At 42.5% G+C, this 19,606-nt stretch overlaps 1 protein-coding gene across 7 annotated transcripts in view; it reads right to left on the bottom strand.

Annotated features, from left to right (window-relative positions):
* The window catches only part of LOC122562755 (coiled-coil domain-containing protein 60-like), a 110,529-nt gene that overhangs the window by 79,815 nt on the left and 11,108 nt on the right, over nucleotides 1–19,606 (bottom strand). For all 7 annotated transcript variants that reach the window (XM_043715897.1, XM_043715900.1, XM_043715899.1 and 4 more), the window contains one exon: nucleotides 11,249–11,328. In XM_043715897.1, coding sequence (XP_043571832.1) covers nucleotides 11,249–11,328 — 80 coding nt within the window. The remainder of the gene's footprint in view (nucleotides 1–11,248; nucleotides 11,329–19,606) is intronic.

The raw sequence follows: 19,606 nt of genomic DNA, 5'->3' as shown, positions 1-19,606 counted from the left end.
GGATTGGCCGTGCTAAATTGTCCCATAGTGTTCAGGGATGTGTAGGTTAGGGTGGATTGGCCGTGCTAAATTGTCCCATAGTGTTCGGTGCATTAGTCTGAGGGAAATGGGTCTGGGTGGATTACTCTTTGGAGGGTCAGTGTAGACTGGTTGGGCCGAAGGGCCTGTTTCCACACAATAGGGAATCTAATCTAATCTCTCCTCGATGTATTGAATTATGTACTTCTGCTCCTACGCCTCACAGCCTCCCTGAGGAACAGCAAAAGTGAGGCTTTGTCATTTTTAATGATAAAAGAGGGATCTCCGGCCCTTGAGTTCAATGTATGAATTGTCCTAAAGCAGTGTTGACGTTGTGTTGAGCTTGTTTTGCTGCAATAAAAGACAGAAAGCTAGACCTCCCGGCTCCGGACTGGGCTACTGGGTGGTCCGAGGTACCCAGGAGAAAGTAAGGGACTGCGGATGCTGGTGGTCAGAGTCGATAAGGCCTGACCGGCTGTGCTTTTCCAGCATCACACCGCCCGAGACACCCGGCTGTCTCTGTGGAATTCACAGCACGACCTTCCACAAATTACTCAGCAAGTTAGCTGCATAAGTATGTTCTGGAGCAGCCACAGATTGGGTGGGTGGTGTGGGGGCGGGGGAGAGGAGCTTTCTCAGGGAATCTAGAACTAAAGTGCCGAATTTAAACATCCCTTTCAAAACAGGGATGAGGGACCATTTATTCTCAGGGTCTTTGCAATTCACTTCCCCACAGACAGTGGACGCTGAATGTTTTCAGGCAGAGGACAGATAAGATTCTTGAATGACCAAGGGGGTGAAAGATTATCGGGGATGTACACTTGAGGTTAAGATCAGATATGGTCTTACTGAACGCCAGAGCAGGTTCGAGGGTTGAGTGGCCTCCCTGTTCCACCTGCATTCCCTGGTGAGAATTAACGTATGCCCCTTTTCCCCGCCAGATTTGCACTGATCTGATTATCCCATGTGCTGGGCACCGTCAGGATAAACCCATCCCAGACTCTCACTCTCCCATCAACACCCAGCGCTCCCAGGGACAGGGACAGCCCGGGGAGTGGGCTAGATACAGTGTAGAGCTCCCTCTACATCCCCCTGACAGTGTGTCCCCCTTCCCACTTTATACCCAGTGTCAGCACCCAGGGACAGGGACAGCACGGGGTTAGATACACTGTAGAGCTCCCTCTACATCCCCCTGACAGTGTGTCCCCCTCCCACTTTATACCCAGTGTCAGCACCCAGACATACAAGTTTGTGGGGTGAATTTGTACTTGCACAGTCACATTGTACTTTGCTCAAAAACTGCATGAATCCATGTAAGAGTCTGTTAATTCATTTTTTAGATTAGAATCAGTTTAAACATTATGGCACAGAAAGCAGCACAGAGAGGTGCTAATATATTGTCTGGGCTGACACCAATGATTAAAGTTCACTTGAGAATGTAACTTTTAAAAATGTTTTGGCGATTTACATACGAAAGAAGCAAAACTAACATGGTCATTCTAACAGATGAGAGACTTACGAAATAATCAAGGTATTTATCAATGTATAATTTCAATTACATCACACTGTAAACTTTTGCTATAAATTCTATATCTTACAATTGTGTATTCCACAACCATCCGATGAAGGAGCGGCGCTCCAAAAGCTAATGCTTCCAATTAAACCTGCTGAACTATAACCTGGTGGCGTGTGATTTTTAACATAATCTCTGACTGTATGTTAACCATATACCTTGATCTATGAGAATATATAATATGACATAACATGTAAACTTAAAATAGTCTGTATGAGTTCGTATATCTCTCTGGGTCACAGCAAGTGGTTGTGCAGATAAGATACTAACAACACTCCACTTCTCACAGTTAAAGAATGTGTGGGACACATGAGGTGTGAGAAACGAAAGTGTTTGTCTCACACTTTGGAGCTAACGGAGCAGCTGTGAGAGTCCCACAGGATCTCCTATCTGTTAATTGAACTTTGTGTCACACAGAAACACTTGTGGCTACGCACACCCCATCAGTCTCAGAGCTCTTTGAAGAACAGGAACTGTAACTTCGACAAGTAACATTACTGGGTGAAAGGGCATGACAACCTAAAGGCAATTTGCTTTTGTCATAGTTTTACATGCAGCAATTTTAAGTTTCACCTTATGTTGGCTTTGAGTACAGAAATACTGAATTGTTACTAGTGAGAACATGAAGGATGTTGTAAATTTAAAGAGCTGTTAAATAGTATGTGCGCCTTGACAGTGATGCTAATACTTCAACAGTGGTGCATACAATCAGTTGATCTTAGTACATAAATCATGTTCACCCTAAGGTCAGAGTCCATCCCTTTCTAAAGCTGCTGCTAACAGCCCCACCTGCTGGATCTTCTTCTTAATTGATCACAGAGAGCACATTGTTACATTACAGGAAATCAGGTTAAATTTATTTTGAAGCAAATAATTTTTCTTCCCAATTCATCTGAACACTTTAAAGAGCAATGCCATCTATCAACGGAATGAATTCCCCTCTGTAGCTGGGAGAGTGGTCAACACTTCTAAACTAGATGGAAGAAAAAAAGTGGTTGCTTGAAGGAGGAAGACATACCATCCTAGGCAAAAAAAACTGGCACAGATTCTGCTGTAGTAATGAAGGTGAAACTGTCAGAATTTACCACCTCTCATTACTCCTTTCAAATTGACAGAAACCTTTGGAGTTTGCACACATCCAGGAAATGCAGAAATTCAGATGTTGATTTGATCTGATTTATTATTGTCACATGTACTGAGACATGGTGAAAAGTATCATTTTGTATGCTTTCCAGACAAATCCTATCTTAATTAAGTACATCAGGATAATAGAACAGAATGCAGAATATAGTGATGCAGCTACTGAGAAGGAGCAGGGAAAGATCAATTCTAATATATAGAGGTCCATTCGTAAGTCTGACAACAGTGGGGAAGAAGCTGTTCTTGAATCTGTTGTGTTTGATGATTCTACACCTCTCCACAGAGTGCATTGTTGTAAATCTGTGCAAGTGACAATCCATTAGAAATATTCAAGCCTATGACAACTTACCCTTGTTTTAAACTGTTTAAAACACCCGAGAAAGTTACTTCCTGACAATGAAGCGCGACAGTGTGTTATCATAACTACTACAGAAGAGCCTCTCCACCCCGAGAAAACTAATTTTAAACTTGGGGTAATGGTATGTTATTCCATTTTGATAAAAATATGTAAGTTTTTAAATTAAGAATTTTTAACCTCAGTTTGTTTATTGTTCAGCTTCTAATGCTGTTTTTAAACAATTTGTTTCTCATTCTGTGAAATGTATTGCAGAGGTTGTCAGATATGTCAATGCTTTGAAGCCTCAACATATTCCTCCCAAAGCAGGGGTTGATTGTTTTAAAAGTAAATGACTGGTAATGAAGGAGTGGTTGCCACTTTTGCCATTCACCATGCAGGGTCTGCTCTGGGTGGGCATAACAAAACTCCCATGCATCTCGAAAATACAGTCTGTATCGGTGGTTCAATCAAAATAAACCAAATAAATGCTAGTGACACCCACATCCTATTAATGAACGATAAGTAGAAAATACTTCCTCTGCTAACTTTCAAACATGGGCTTTGGCCTTAACTCTGGATTTCCCAATGAAAACAGCACAACCATGTTCCATCAGTTTAATGACTCCTCATTCGATCCATTTAAGATTCATTATACTTTACAGGAAAGAAATTGCAACTGGAGGTGCAAAAGAAAACATCCCTGTTTTTCCTATTTTCCTCCTTATAATACAACAAACTGCACTGAATTTGATAGGCCCTCTGGTGGCACAGTGGCTGAGTCCCTACCCCTAGACCAGGAGGTCTGGGCTCAAGTCCCATTTGCTCCAGAGATGTGTAATAACAGGTTGCTTAGAAACATAGGTTAAATGGTAGAGCTCTATTTTGTATTCATAACTCAATGTTTAATTAGTTTTTATCAATTCTGTCAAATTCCTTAATCTTAACAAATACTATTATTCACTCCTAGATTCCAGATTTTTTTAAACCAATTCTCCATTTATTAATTACTTCGGAAATTCTAATTCATTCAATCTTGTTTCAAAGGTTCTGCAATTAAAGTTAATAAAATTACACACCGGAGCAGTTTCCTAATTATCATACATTACGTTTCACAATGTGTTAAGTTAATTAACGAAGAATCTGAAGAGGGTGAAGCAGAGACCCTTCCTGCGGTACCGTGGTGGTGTCCCTACGTCTGGGCTGAGAGCCCTGGGTTCAAGTCCCACCTGCTCCAGGGGTGTGTGATAGCATCTCTGAATAGGTTGATGAGGAAAACACAGAGGGTGAAGCAAAGATAGGCAGTTTTATTTGTCAATCATCCGTGGCTGATTTGTCAAGCCAACAAACCACCATTACTACTGCCCTCCCCCCCTCCATTTTTAACCCTCTGCTCCTCTCCAAGCTGTGGCTTATACTCCAGGAATGTGACCAAGATTCCATGTTTCTTGTGTAGGCTCACCACAGCAAATGGTTGTAGGTTGTTACATCTGAGAGACTCAACAAGCATTCTGGGCACAATCCCACCCTGACCTAGTGCCCAGATCAGCCAGTGGATTACAATCGAGACCAGAATCTCTTTTTATCTGATTCTACTTTGCGAAACGCGCATCAGCTAACACAGCACATGGCTAGAAACTGGCATCTTCCTGATCCCTGCGGGATTCTGTCACACCACATTGTGTCATTACATCGAACATAGAACATTACAGCGCAGTACAGGCCCTTTGGCCCTCGATGTTGCGCCGACCTGTGAAACCGATCAGAAGCCCATCTAATCTACACGATTCCATTATCATCCATATATTTATCCAATATCCATTTAAATGCCCTTAAAGTTGGTGAGACTACTACTGCTGCAGGCAGGGCACTTCACACCCTTACTACTCTCTGAGTAAAGAACCTACCTCTGACACCTGTCCTATATTACGCATTTGATTTGAATTAAATTATTGTTGTCACATATATTCAGAAGAAAAGTACCATTTTGCATGCTCACCAGACAAATCATACGTTACGTGAGTACATCAAGGTAATAGATCAGAATGCAGAATACAATGTTACAGCTACAAAGGAGATGCAGGGAAAAATCAACTCTAGTATATGAGAGGTCTGTTCATAAGTCTGACAACAGGGGAAGAAGCTGTTGTTGAATCTGTTGGCACAAGGTTTCAAACATTGGTATCTTCTGCCCGGTGGAAGAGAGCACAAATAACAAAGAAAACTTACAGCCCAGGAACAGTCCCTTTGGCCCTCCACGCCTAAGCCGATCCAAGTCCTAAGCTTCTGTAAACCTCTGCTCCCCACCTACTCATGCATCTGTCCAGACGCACCTTAAATGAATCTACCATGCCTGCCTCTACTACCTGTGCTGGCAACACGTTCCAGGCACCTGCCACCCTCTGTGTAAAGTACTTTCCACATGTATCCCCCTTAAACTTTCCACCTCTCACCTTGAACGTTATTGAATCCCTTATCCTGGGAAAAAGCTTATCACTATCTACCCTGTCTATACCCTTCATGATTTTGTAGACCTCAATCAGGTCACCCCTCAATCTCCTTTTTTCTAATGAAAACATTCCTAACCTACCCAACCTCGCTTCATAGCTAGCACCTTCCATACCAGGCAACATCCTCATAAATCTTCTTTGCACCCTGTTCAAAGCATCCACATCCTTTTGATAAAGTGGCAATCAGAACTGTACACAGTATTCTAAATGCGGCCAAACCAAAGTCTTGTACAACTTTAACATGACCTGCCAGCTCTTACAGTCAGTACCCTATCCGATGAAGGTTGAAACTTTATTGCTGGAACAGCACAGCAGGTCAGGCAGCATCCAGGGAACAGGAGATTCGACGCTCCGGGCACAGGCCCTTCTTCAGGAATCCCTTTAAACTGTCATCTGCAAACCTACTGATCAGACCAACAATGCCCTCTTCTAGATCATTTATGTTTAGCACAAACAAGAGTGGCCCCAGCACTGATCCCTGTGGAACACCACTGATCACCTTTCTCCATTTCGAGAAACTCTCTTCAATTACTACTCTCTGTCTCCTGTTGCTCAACAGTTCTTTATCCACCTAGCCTGAACACCCTGCACACCATGTGACTTTATTTTCTTCATTAGTTTGCGTGGGGAACCTTATCAAACACATTACTGAAGTCCATGTATATGACATCTACATCCCTTCCTTCATCTATCAACTTGGTCACTTCCTCAAAGAAATCTATTAAGCTGATAAGGCACGATCTCTTATGCACAAAACCATATTGCCTATCCTTGATAAGCTCATTCTTTTCTAAATATAAATAGACTCACAGGTGTGTAGTTAACTAGAATATCCCTACTACCCTTCTTGTACAGGTGACAACATGAGCAATCCTCCAGTCCTCCGGCACCGCAACTGTGTTTAAGGATGCTACAAAGATATCTGTCAGGGCCCCAGACTTTCCTTCTCACCTCCCTTAGCAACCTGGGATAGATTCCATCCGGTCCTGGGGATTTGTCCAACTTAATATCCTTTAGTCTGCACAACACATCTTCCCTCCTTATGTCAATGTGATCCAGAGTAAACAAACTTCTATCTTTAATTTCAACATTCATTATGTCCCTTTCCTCAGTGAACACTGATGCAAAGTAACCATTGAGAATCTCACCCATTTTCTCAGGTTTGACACACAACCTTCCTTTGTTATCCTTTAGTGGAACAACCCTTTCTCCAGTTACTCTTTTACTTCTTATATAAGAATAATAGTCCTTGGGATTCTCATTTAATTCTGCTCGCTAAAGTATAACCAGGGTGGGAGGGGTATTTAATCATGTTGGATACTTTCCCAAGACAGCAGGAAGAGTAGGCAGAGTCGATAAAAGGAAGGCTGGTTTTCGTGATGGACTGGGCTGGGCTGATGTGGAATGTCATTTTCTTTTTTTAGCTTGGAACCTCATACAATAGATAGAAATTTCACTCGAAGGCAAACGAGATTTTTGGCAGTATGTTCAGGTGCTAACATTCTTCCACAATGGCTCAGTGTGGGCGCTCAGCTGAAATGACAACTTAACTCACAATCAGCACAAGGCCCATTTTGCTAAAGGAGTTCAAGCCAACAAGGTTCAAAGTCATTCAGAGATTTGCTAAGCAGCTGATGAATATTTAAAATACCTGTTACTACTTATTAAAGAGAGTGCTTGACACTTTGGTAGCTAGCGTTTATCTGAATACTCTCTGCTAACAGAACCCAGCCATTTGGGGGTACATTTGATGTTGACATCAATTTCAAAAACTACTTAAAAGGATTATCACCATTTCATTTTCAATATTGCAAGGCTTCTGAAACAGGTCAGGAAGCTTCCTGAAACATTATCAGAATTTCATTAACACCCCAGAGTTTTTCGATACTTACGTACTTTTTGAGAAGGATATGGTTCAACAAGGAGTACAGGCATACCAGCAGGCATACCCAAAAATGATCGGCCAACCTGTTAATGTACCAAACAGGACGACTGTCCTTCTTCCCTCTCCCCAGTCCTGATGAAAGGTCCCAACCTGAAATGTCGACTCCCCTGCTCCTCTGATGCTGCTTACCTGCCTTGCTTTTTCCAGCTCCACATTTTATAGACTCCGACTTTCCAGCATCTACAGTCCTCACTATCTCCAAGGTCTACTTGCACACAAAACAGCATAAACAGCAAGTGATAGACAGAGCTAAGTGACCACACAACTAACAGATCAGATCTAAACTCTGTAATCCTGCCACATCCAGTAATGAATGGTGGTGGAAAATTAAACAACTCATTGGCGGAGAAGCCTTCACAAACATCCCCATCCTCAATGATGCAAGAGCCCAGTACGTCAGTGCAATAGGTAAGGCTGAAGCTTTCGCAGCAATCTTCAGCCAGAAGTGCTGAGTGGATGATCCATCTTGACCTCCTCTAGCTGTCTCCACCATCACAGATACTAGTCTTCAGCTAATTCGATTCACTACATGTTATATCAAGAAACAGTTGGAGGAACTGGATAAGGGCCCTGACAACACTCCGCAATAATATTGAGGACTCGTGCTTCAGAACTTGCTATTCCCCCAGCTAAACTGTTCCGAAACAGTTACAACACTGGTATCCACCTCACAATGTGGAAAATCGCCCTAGTATGTCCTGTATACAAGATGCAGGAAAAATCTAACCCATTCAATTACTGCCTCACTAGTCTACTCCCCATCATCAGTAAAGTGATGGAAGGTGTCATCAACAGTGTTATCAAGCAGCACCTGCTCAGCAATAATCTGCTCAGTGACGCCCAGTTTAGGTTCCATCAGGACCACTCAGCTCCTGACCTCATTACAGCCTTGGTTCAAACATGGACAAAACAGCTGAATTCCAGAGGTAAGGTGTGCGTGACAACCATTGACATCAAGCCCCATACGTGATCAAGTGTGGCATGAAGGAACCTCGGCAAAACTGGAATTACCAGGAATCAAGGGCAAACTATCTGATTGTTGGAGTCATATACAGCACATAAGAAGATAGTTGTGATTGTTCGAGGTCAGTCATCTCAGCTCCTGAAGGAGTCTCTGCAGGAGTTCCTCAGTGCAGTGCGATGGCCCGATCATCTTCATCATTATCGTCATCAATGATCTGCCCACCATCATAAGGTCAAATGTGGGGATGCTCACCAATTATTGCACAATGTTCAGCACTATTCACAACTCCTCATTTACTAAAGCAAACCACGGTCAAATGCAACAAGATCTGGACAATATCCAGGCTAGAGCTGACAAGGGGAAAGTCACATTTGCCCTGCACAAATGCTAGGCAATGACCATCTCCTAGAAGAGACAATTTGACCATGGCCCCTTGATGTTCAAAGGTGTTACCATCACTGAATCCCCCACTACAATATCATGGGCAGACCACTGATCAGAAACTCAACTGGACCTGCCGTATAAACACAGTGGCTATAAAAGCAGGTCAGAGGGTAGGAATTTTGCAACGGGTAACTCACCACCTGACTTCCTAAAGCCTGTTCACATCTTAAGGCACAAGTCAGGAGTATGCTGGAAAAATGCTCACTTATCTGGATGAGTGTGGCTCTAATGATGGTCAAGAAGCTTTACACCAACCAGGACAAAGCAGCCTGTTTGAATGTCACGACATCCACAACATTCCCCCCCCCCCCACACTGAACTCAGTAGCAGTGGCAGCAAAAAGCACTGCAGAAATTCACCAAAGATCCTTAGACAGTACCTTTCAAACTTATGATGGTCACATCTCAAAGGACATGGGCAGCAGATACACAGAAGCACCACCACCTCCAAGCCACTCGCCATCTTGCCTTGAAAAGACATCACTGTTCCCTCAGTGTAGTTGTGTCAAAATCTTGGAATTCTCTCACTTATGGGCATTCAGGGTCTACTTATAGCCCATGGACTGCAGCGGTTCAAGAAGGCAGCTCACCACCTCCTCAAGGGCAACTCGGGCCGGGCAAGAAATGCTGGCCGGCTAGCCAGCGACACCCATGTCCCATGAGTGAATAAAATAATACTATGAAGACGTTACTTACGAAGAAAAGTGTGGTGCTACTGTTCAGACGTAACCTGGTGAAGCAGAGTGTTTAACTGCCTTCTTCCTAACAGGCCTATTGTTTTAGATGAGGAATGATAAGAGGACATGAGGCCAGATAGAGTTGAACCAAATGCTGGAAACAGGGAGAGTGGGGACAGAAAGCGAGATGGAATCTAACTACTTTGTGATTGCAACATATTCCTCTTCCTTGGTACCTCAAGTTCCACTCAAGCAACCCTCTGCACCTTCTTGTTCATTCTCTGTGACATCTTAAAATGCAAGTCAGAACACTCCACACCCATACTGTAAGTGGATTCAAGGACTTCATCAATTCTCTTTCTCAAAAATTGCCTCTAATCAACATGGGAGAGCTAAACCTGCAGATCTTTGATTCAGAACCTCCAGGCCAGTTCAAATTATGGGAATCAGCCAACAGGACCAAAAGATGAGGGCTTATATCCAGGAATTCACACAGTTTAACATTATCAATGAGCATCTCTTTTCAGTCTTTGTAAATCCCCAACTCTATTACATGGTGATCAAGATTGAACAGCATAGTTTTCTAATACAATGAACCTAAAATAATGAGCAGATTAGGAAGCAGGTAGGAACCTTATTTACTAAATGTTCATAATCAAAATAAGAATTGAATGGAGTTACTGGGAATAATTTTAGTGATAAATGTCTAGAAATAGGCCTTTGAGTGTTGAGTTGGTGATGGGTAACCAATCAACAGAGTCACCAGAGTCTTCCAGTCCACAGGGTGCTCTGAGATGATTGGTGGTGATTTAACCCAAGCGTCACCACACTTCAGGTGAGGGGAGACGTTGAGAGGCAGAGTCCATCATAGTAACTTCAGCCAGCATGGGATATGAACTCATGCTCTGCATCACAAACCAGCTGCCCAGCCATCTTAGTTAACCTCTTCTGAGTACTGCTCCCAATTCTGATTGCTCAGTTAGAGGAAGGATATTGATAAACTGGAGACGGTTCAGAAAAGATTTACCAGGATGCTGCCGGGTATGGAAGGTTTGAGTTATAAAGAAAGGCTGGATAGGCTGGGACATTTTTAATTTGAGTGTAGGAAGCTGAGATGTGACCTGATAGGAGTTTATGAAGTTATGATGGGTATAAATATAGTAAATGGTAGGTGTCTTTTTGCTAGGATGGGGGATTTCAAGACTAGGGGGCACATTTTTAAGATGAGAGGAGATTTTAAAAAGGCATGACAGGCAAATCTTTTGCGCAGTGGGTGGTTTGCATGTGGAATGAACTTCCTGAGGAAGTGGTGGATGTGGGCACAATTACAACATTTAAAAGACATTTGGATAAGTACATGAATTGGAAAGGTTTGGAGGGATATGGGCCAGGAGCAGGCAGGTAGGACTAGTTTAGTTTGGTATTATGTTTGGCGTGGACTGGTTGGACCGAAGGGTCTGTTTCTGTGCTGTATGACTCTAAGACTATAACTCTATAACTCAGATAATGCAGGAACTAGTTACAGCAAGATACCACACTCTTGAGATCCAGACACTCAAATCTCGGATCATCCCGGCTTAGTAGCTCAATTACTCACTGCGACATCGGGAAAGCTGCTACTTTGACTTCATCATGCATTCGTACCTGGTATGGGACAGATCCTTACGAATGGTCTTCAGGTCTTTCTCCTTGTACTTCAGATACAGCAACTTTGCAGTGAACATCTGCAGGATCAAAACACATTCCTATAAACTTCTGCTGCTTTACAGTCAGCTTGAGTTCATGCCTCATCATGACAAACTTCACAAATAAGCTTCATCGTGTTAAGTTGCTTTGGAGAAAACACCTAAAAGTCAGAACTGCAAACCACATTAGCCTCATTGCTCTTTGCAGGATACCATGGGCCAGAATAACCATCGTGTTGCTTATCTGACAGTCACCTTTTACATGAACCATATTGATATAGTAATCTCAGATACGAATGTTTTGAGCACAAGATGCCCACACAAGGTCTCCCTTATAAAATGTTTGCATGTTTCTAATATTTCCAACGGTAGTGAGGTGTAATCACTGAAATTTGAACTACCTTTGTAATAAATCATTCAAATACAGATTTTTAAATACCTAAGATAATTAATGCAACATCCCATAACTGAATTAGTTATATACCAGTTACAGGTTTTTGAAGAAGGGAGATGTTCTCTCATGTACAGATAAACTCATATTTTATCTCAAGGTAGGAGAAAGATCAACACTGTGTGTGTCTTGAAAGCAAACCTTGGCAATAGAACTGAACAGTGAAATAGTTTTAATTAATTTCTACATTCTAATGCCACACCATCTTATTGACACTCTTGAATTTCCAATTGTTCCCTGTACACTGATCTTTTCTTGTCACTCATGCACACCCATATTTTCAGCCAAAGGTCACTAAAAGGCAACGAGGAACAGCAATCCAAGGCTACTTTTAGATTAGTACCACACCTTAGCTTAGGGACAAATAGTGCAAATATAATAATCACTACTCATATTTCAATTGAGATGGGTAGCTCAGTACAAAGCACAGGAGAATTCCATTGTATATATTACATTTATTCATAAAGGTGTGGAAGGGATGGGGATTTGTAAGTGGCTGGTATTTACCTGTTGTCACATTCCAATTTCTGCTGTAATCTAACCGGCATTCCAGCATAATCAAAAGAGAGTGCTGCTTTACGAGTAATATCGTCTTTGGGAATTGAAAATAAACTGAGGCACTGGCTTGCTGTTCAGGTTGATTTTTAGAATTCCCGAATCCTATTCCATGTTTCAAAATACAAGGATTTCTCCTGATGAGACTCCTAATATTCTTCCCGTAAGTAACCATTAAAAAAAAATTATTTTACTGATATTTGAACAGCATGTATTATCACTCTTCAAGTAATACATGTAATTTTAATGATGTTAGAAAATGTTAGATGTTAGTAGCTAGTTAATCTCAGGACATAAAATAATCTGCTCAACTTCATACCAGAAGATTCCTATAGGAATCCAATTCATTGACATTTTGACTGAAACAAGAACTTTTCAGTCATGTCTTTCACAGACAAGAGTACATTTATACATACAAGCTGGCAGAAACCAACCACCTGCTCAATGAGAACCACACAAGGACAGCTACTGCTTTCCCAAGTCTTTAGGACTTCTCCATCAGCTGGCAACAGTGAGATTTAAGGATCTAAAATTTAAACAAGACTGGTCAGGCTACTCGTAAAGCACATTGTTGCCACTCCGCTGAGGACACTGGCTTGAAAGGTTACTGTAATTACAACCAAGTGTGGAGAATCAGAATGGAAATTAACAAAATCAACTAGTTTTGCAAGGGAATGGGATCTGAGTACAGATTGAAAAGGGAAAGGAGCAGAGCTGCAGAGGAGACTCGATGTTTTTCAGCAGATATGGAAGGCAGTGGAAAACAACGGCTAGAAAACAAACAACACAAGAATTATGTAATGCTTAATTGTGTATACTTCAATGAAAGGGATAGCTATACATTTCTCTCACTTTAATGCATATGACAAATAAGCTTAGGTGATAGTTAAAATACTGGAACGATACTATGATATCATAACCATTACTGAATTGTGATTTAAAGAGGGCAGGAATGACAACTCAACACACCAGATTTCAGGGTTTTAATTAGGACAGAAAGAGCAATAACAAAGGAGGTTTGCAATATTGGCCAAAGATACACTAACAGTTGTGATAAACATAGTACGTTAGAAGAGCCATACGGATTGAAATGGCAAATAAAATAAAAGACAATCACACTACTGGAAATGTATCATAGACTACTAAATCGAGTGAGCTAGAGGAGACAATAAAGGGCAGAGAGTGGGATTCGGCTGGCTAGCTCTTCTATTAACAGCACAAACAATGAGACAAATGGGCTGTTGATATCTATGGTTTCGATTAACAGTGAACACATACTAAACAAGGTCTATAAGTGCTACTCAAATAATTCTAGTCCAATAATAATCTTTGAATCTGGAATGATTGGGTGTCCTAGTGCACCAGTCACTGAAGGTAAGCATGCAGGTGCAGCCGGCGATAAAGAAGGCAAATGGTGTGTTGGTGTTCATTGCGAGAGGTTTCAAGTACTGAAGCAGGGGTGTGTTGTTGCAGTCATACAGGGCCTTGGGGAGGCCATACATAGAAGATTATGCACAGTTTTTGCTCTCTTTTTCTGAGGAAGGATGCTCTTGCTCTCGCGGGAGTAAGCAAAAGTTTACCAGGCTGAGTCTGGGAATGGCGGGACTGACGTATGAGGAAAAATTGACTAGGTTAGCATTGTTTTCACTGGAGTTCAGACAAGCCGGGGGGGGGGGGGGGGGGGGGGGAGAATCTCATAGAGACTTATAAAATTCCAACAGGACTAGACAAGGTAGATGCAAGGAGAATGTTCCTGGAGGTGGGTGTGCCTAGAACCAGGGGTCACGGGGTGGATCATTTAGGTCAAAGATGAGGTGATGTTTCTTCACCCAAAGAGTGGAGAGCCAGTGGAATTATTACCACAGGGAGTAGGGGATGCAAAAATGGATTCAAGAGGTGGTTGATATAACACTTGGGGCGAATGGGATCAAAGGTTGTGGGGAGAAAGCAGGATTAGGCTATTGAGTTGGACAATTAGCCATGATCGTGATGAATGGCACAGCAGGCTTGAAGGACCGAATGGTCTACTCTGCTCCTATCTTCTATGTTTCTATGTACAATAGATAGATACTTAATGTGATCTTGACAACTTTTCTTTTTAATCTCTACTAGGTTTAAGGTTCAAACTACATTTTCTGTGAACACTGAAACCATTCTAAAAGTAACACAGAACTTCAAGCTGGGATTACAAAAGAAATATTTAATTTTCCAAAAACAAATCACATTAAGGAATTATCTGCAGTCATAGAAATGATCTGATATTGTTGGATACCCCAGAATGTGACACTAAATAGCTCAGCGCAGCAAAAGGATACCATCATACGAAAGTATTAATGAAAACCAAATGGGGAATATAAATATAATTTGATCTCAGTTTGTAAAAGGAAGAAGTTGTTTTGGAAAGGTAATTATATTACGCGTTTATCAGTGTTCACAGAAATGTACTTGAAGTTCGCAATCAACTTCATGCTGAAATGTTAAGCAGCTTAAAAATCCTGAGCAGAATTTTAATTAAAGACATAGTTTAGAAAAATAATAACCCTCCCACTGCCTCACCATCCCAACAACTTCCACCCATGCACTAACAAATTCATGTCATATCTGCACTCTTGTTGCAGAGGGTATTATCTTCAATTCCTTTATGCATTACTCTCTTGTAGCAAACTCAGGCCACTCTGACAGTACAGAAGGCAACAGACTGTCAGAAGATGAATAATAGATTGATACTGGGGGAGTACACGGGTTCAAACACACAGAAGCAAAAATGCTCTTTGATTTCCGATTGCATGCTGTCTCTAACAAGACACTTGTAATGAATTCAGCCCCTTGCCACTTTTCTACACCAATATTCCCAAGTCTCTTTTACACAAATACACATAGGACTTGAATAAGGCTTTGAAATGCAGAAGCTGTATATATTTGGAACATCAACCATTTTTTTCTCTTGGAAAATGCCAGTAGGGAGAATACTGAACTGTGGATTCAGACACACAAGCAGGCCTTCACTTAACTGTGAAACATGATGTTGCATCCCAGGAAAAAAAAAGAGATTTTGAGACCATACTGTTGCTGCCTTCTCAGATGAACATTCAAAATTCGAGCAGAAGTAGGAGATACTTCATTTTAAGCCTGTCTGCCATTCAATAAAATCAAGGTTGATCAGTTTGTGTTTCAAATTCTACATTTCCACTCACCCCTGTATTCCTTTACCTCATAGACAGCCATCCAAAACTGCCACGCTATTAACTGACTCCACCTCCACCAACTTCTGAGGTCCAAAGTCATACAACCTTCAGAGGAAAAAAAATCCTTATCCCACTCAAAAGAGGCTGACTTCAAAGTTTAAAAACGTGATCCCTCGTTCTAGACTTACCTGTAATGAGGTCAGAAGCTGAGTGGCCCTGGTGGACCCAAACTGAGCGTCACTGAGCAGGTTATTCCTGAGCACATGCTGCTTGATATCACTACTCGGGGCACCTTTTATGATAGAGAGTAGACTGATGACGCTAAAACTGGCCATGCTGGATTTGTCCTGCTTTTTGTGTATAGGGCATACTTGGGCAATGTTCTACATTGTCGGGTAGTTGCCAGTGTTGGAACAACTTGGCGAGGGAAGCGGCAAGTTCTGGAGCATAAGTCTTCAGTACAATTGCCAGAATGTCATCAGGGCCCGTAGCTTATGCAGTATCCAGTGCCTCCAACCAGTTCTTGATATCACATGGAATGAATTGAATTGACTGCAGCATCTGTGATGCTGGAGCTTTCTGGAGGAGGCTAAGATCATTCATCCACTTGGCACTTCCAGCTGAAGATTGTTGCTAATGCTACAGCCTTATCTTTTGTATTGAGGTGCTGTGGTCTCTCATTAAGGATGGGAATGTTTATGGAGTCTCCTCCTCCAATGAGTGGTTTAATTGTCCACCATCATTCACGACTGGACATGGCAGGACTGCGGAGCTTAGATCTGATCTGTTGGTCACAGAATCAATTATCTCCATCACTTGCTGCTTATGCTGTTTGGCCCCACAAGTAATCCTATTTGGAAGCTTCAGCAGGTTAACACCTCAGTTTAAACAATGCCTGGTGCTGTTCCTGGCATATACACCTGAACTCTCCATTGAACTGACGTTGATCCTCTGGCTTAAATAGCATTGGTTGAGTGGGGCAATATGCTGGGCCTTGAGGTTACAGATTGTACTGGAGTACAATTCTGCTGCTGTTGATGACCCACAGCGCCTCATGGATGCCCAGTCTTGAGTTGCTACACCAATACAAATTATGTCCCATTTAGTACAGTGACACACAATTTCAGGTAAGCTACTGTCAATGTGAAAGTAGGACTTCGTTTCCACAAGGACTGTGCAGTGGTCACTCTTACTGATACTTTCATGGACAGATGAACCTCCAGCCAGCAGATTGGTGAGCATAAGGTTAAGTATGTTTTTGTCTCTCACCACCTGCCACAGATCCAATCTCACAGCTGTGTCCTTTAGGACCCCACCAGGTTGATCAGTAATACTGCTGCTGAGCCACTGTTCATGGCAGACAGTGAAATCCCCCATTCAGAGTACATTTTGCACCATTGCCATCCTTAGTGCTCCCTCTAAGTGTTGTTCAACATGGAGGAGTACTGATTCATCAGCTGAGGGAGGACAGTATGTGATAACCAGCAAGTTTCCTTGCCCATGTTTGACCTAAAACCAGGAGACTTCATGAGCTCCAGAGTTAACATTGAGGACTCCCAGGGTAACTCCCTCCCGATCATATACACAGTGTCACCAGCTCTGGAGGGTCGGTCCTCCCGGTTGGTCAGGACATATCCAGGGATGGTGAAAGTTGAGTCTGGGACATTGATTGTAAGGTATCATTCCATGAGTATGACAATGTCAGACCGTTGTTCAACCAGTCTCTGAGACAGCTCTCCCAATCTTGGTACTAGCCCCTAGATGGTACTAAGGAAGATTTTGCAGGGACGACACAGCTGTTTCTGTCATTGTCTTTTCTGGCGCCGCGGTCGATGCCAGGTGGTTAATCTGGTTTCATTTCTTTTTTGAGACTTTGTAGCGACTGTTACTACTGAGTTGGTTACTAGGCCTTTCCAGAGGGCAGTTGAGAGTCATTGCTGTGGGTCTGGAGTCACATCTTGGCCAGACCAGGTGAGGATGAGAGATGTCCTTCCCTGAAAATCAACAATAGGGCAGTTGCCAGATTCCCTTACATATTGCATTCATCAATGTCACCAAGGCATTCAAGCATATGAGCTGAGGCCGTCGATTTAAGGAGCTGGAGAAAACTGGCTCCTTACTGAAGCCACTCAGTGCAAGCTCTTCTTTCCATCTTAACATGAAGAATAACGTCAGCTGTGATAGGACAACATTAAACCCTAGGAAATTTGCATTGGGTTTAAAAATGTGTTCTGGCATCAATGCTATTTGACATATTCTTTTCTCTTTGCTGCCATTTGCCTCCAGGTTATTTCTGCAGATTGTCTATGTACCTATCAGAATTGACAGAAAGCTGTTCAGCTATGCTTGTCAGAGGTCCGAGACAAGAGTATGGTATACAAAGTCCTTTTCGATGTAGGTTTGCTCGCTGAGCTGCAAGGTTCACTTCCAGATGTTTCGTTAACCTACTAGGTAACATTTTCGGTGGGCCTCAGGTGAAGCAATGCTGAGAATTCCTGCTTTCTATTTATATGTTTGGGTTTCTTTGGGTTGGTGATGTCATTTCCTGTGGTGATGTTATTTTCTGTGGTGAAGTCACTTCCTGTTCCTTTTCTCAGGGGGTGGTAGGTGGGGTCTAACTCGATGTGTTTGTTGATAGAGTTCCGGTTGGAATGCCATGCTTCTAGGAATTATTCAAGGTTCACTTTCAGACATTTCATCACCATACTAGGTAACATTTCAGTGAGTCTCTGAATGAAGCACTGATGGTGTAGCCCACTTTCTATTTATATGTTTGAGTTTCCTAAGGTTGGCGATGTCATTTCCTGTGGTGACATCATTTCCTATGATGTTATTTCCTGTTCTTTTTCTCAGGGAGTGGTAAATGTGATCCAAGTCAATGTGTCTGTTGATAAAGATCTGGTTGGAATGCCATGCTTTCAGAAATTCTTGTGTGTGTCTCTGTTTGGCTTGTCCTAGGATGATGTGTTGTCCCAGTCGAAGTGGTGTCCTTCCTCATTTGTATGTAAGGATACTAGTGAGAGTGGGTCATGTCATTAGACATGAGGTGCATTAGACATGCACTGTTCACAGACTGAAATCCATCTGTTGAATTAGGCGGCAAAATATTTTCAGAGATTTACAAGAATGTTATTGTTCATCTGTATTTTATCACATGGGCCAGTTTCCACCTTTCCCTTCAAGTCCCGTTCCTTGTCCAGAAGCGATCACCTTTTTTGCTTAAATAAACCAAATAGCCAAAGTATAAACCACAAAAACTGCTCACCTGGGGTAAAGCCATAATAACCAAAATGAGAAAATATGTGTAAATAGGACAAAGCTGCTAGGAGGCTGAAAATGAGGCAGAATCCTGTCTCCGCATGGAAGACCTTGTAATGATGACTGGATGTTCTGTCAAATTCTGAAGACCCATGACTGGTAACATCTCCTCAATGACCTTCTACTCCCACTCCTAATCAGCCCCAATCAGTGGAAAGCAGTAAGGTAATAGACTGCTAATACTAGAGTGACAAAGTTCATTTGGGTTATTCCAGGGCACCGTAAAGGTCTACTTATCTAGAATGAGACCAAATGATACCAAGATGGTGGTGGAATAGGACTTCTCAGCTGGAGCTTGTCCATTCCCTCCATTTTTTTCCTTTTCTCTTTTGTGTTTGTTTTCCTTCTTTCTTCTTGGTGATGTCCTGAACTGAAAATGTGTTGCTGGAAAAGCGCAGCAGGTCAGGCAGCATCCAAGGAACAGGAGAATCGACGTTTCGGACATAAGCCCTTCTTCAGGAATGGGGAAAGTGTGCCCAGCAGGCTAAGATAAAAGGTAGGGAGGAGGGACTTGGGGGAGGGGCAATGGAAATGCGATAGGTGAAAGGAGGCCAAGATGAGGGTGATAGGCTGGAGTGGGGTGGAGGCGGAGAGGTCAGGAAGAAGATTGCAGGTTAGGAAGGCGGTGCTGAGTTCGAGGGATTTGACTGAGACAAGGTGGGGGGAGGGGAAATGAGGAAACTGGAGACATCTGAGTTCATCCCTTGTGGTTGGAGGGTTCCTAGGCGGAAGATGAGGCGCTCTTCCTCCAACTGTCGTGTTGCTATGGTCTGGCGATGGAGGAGTCCAAGGACATGCATGTCCTTGG

Source organism: Chiloscyllium plagiosum, chromosome 25 (genome assembly GCF_004010195.1).
Source record: "Chiloscyllium plagiosum isolate BGI_BamShark_2017 chromosome 25, ASM401019v2, whole genome shotgun sequence".
In the NCBI taxonomy this organism is placed as follows: Eukaryota; Metazoa; Chordata; class Chondrichthyes; order Orectolobiformes; family Hemiscylliidae; genus Chiloscyllium; species Chiloscyllium plagiosum.
This window is presented reverse-complemented; position numbering and strand designations above follow the sequence as displayed.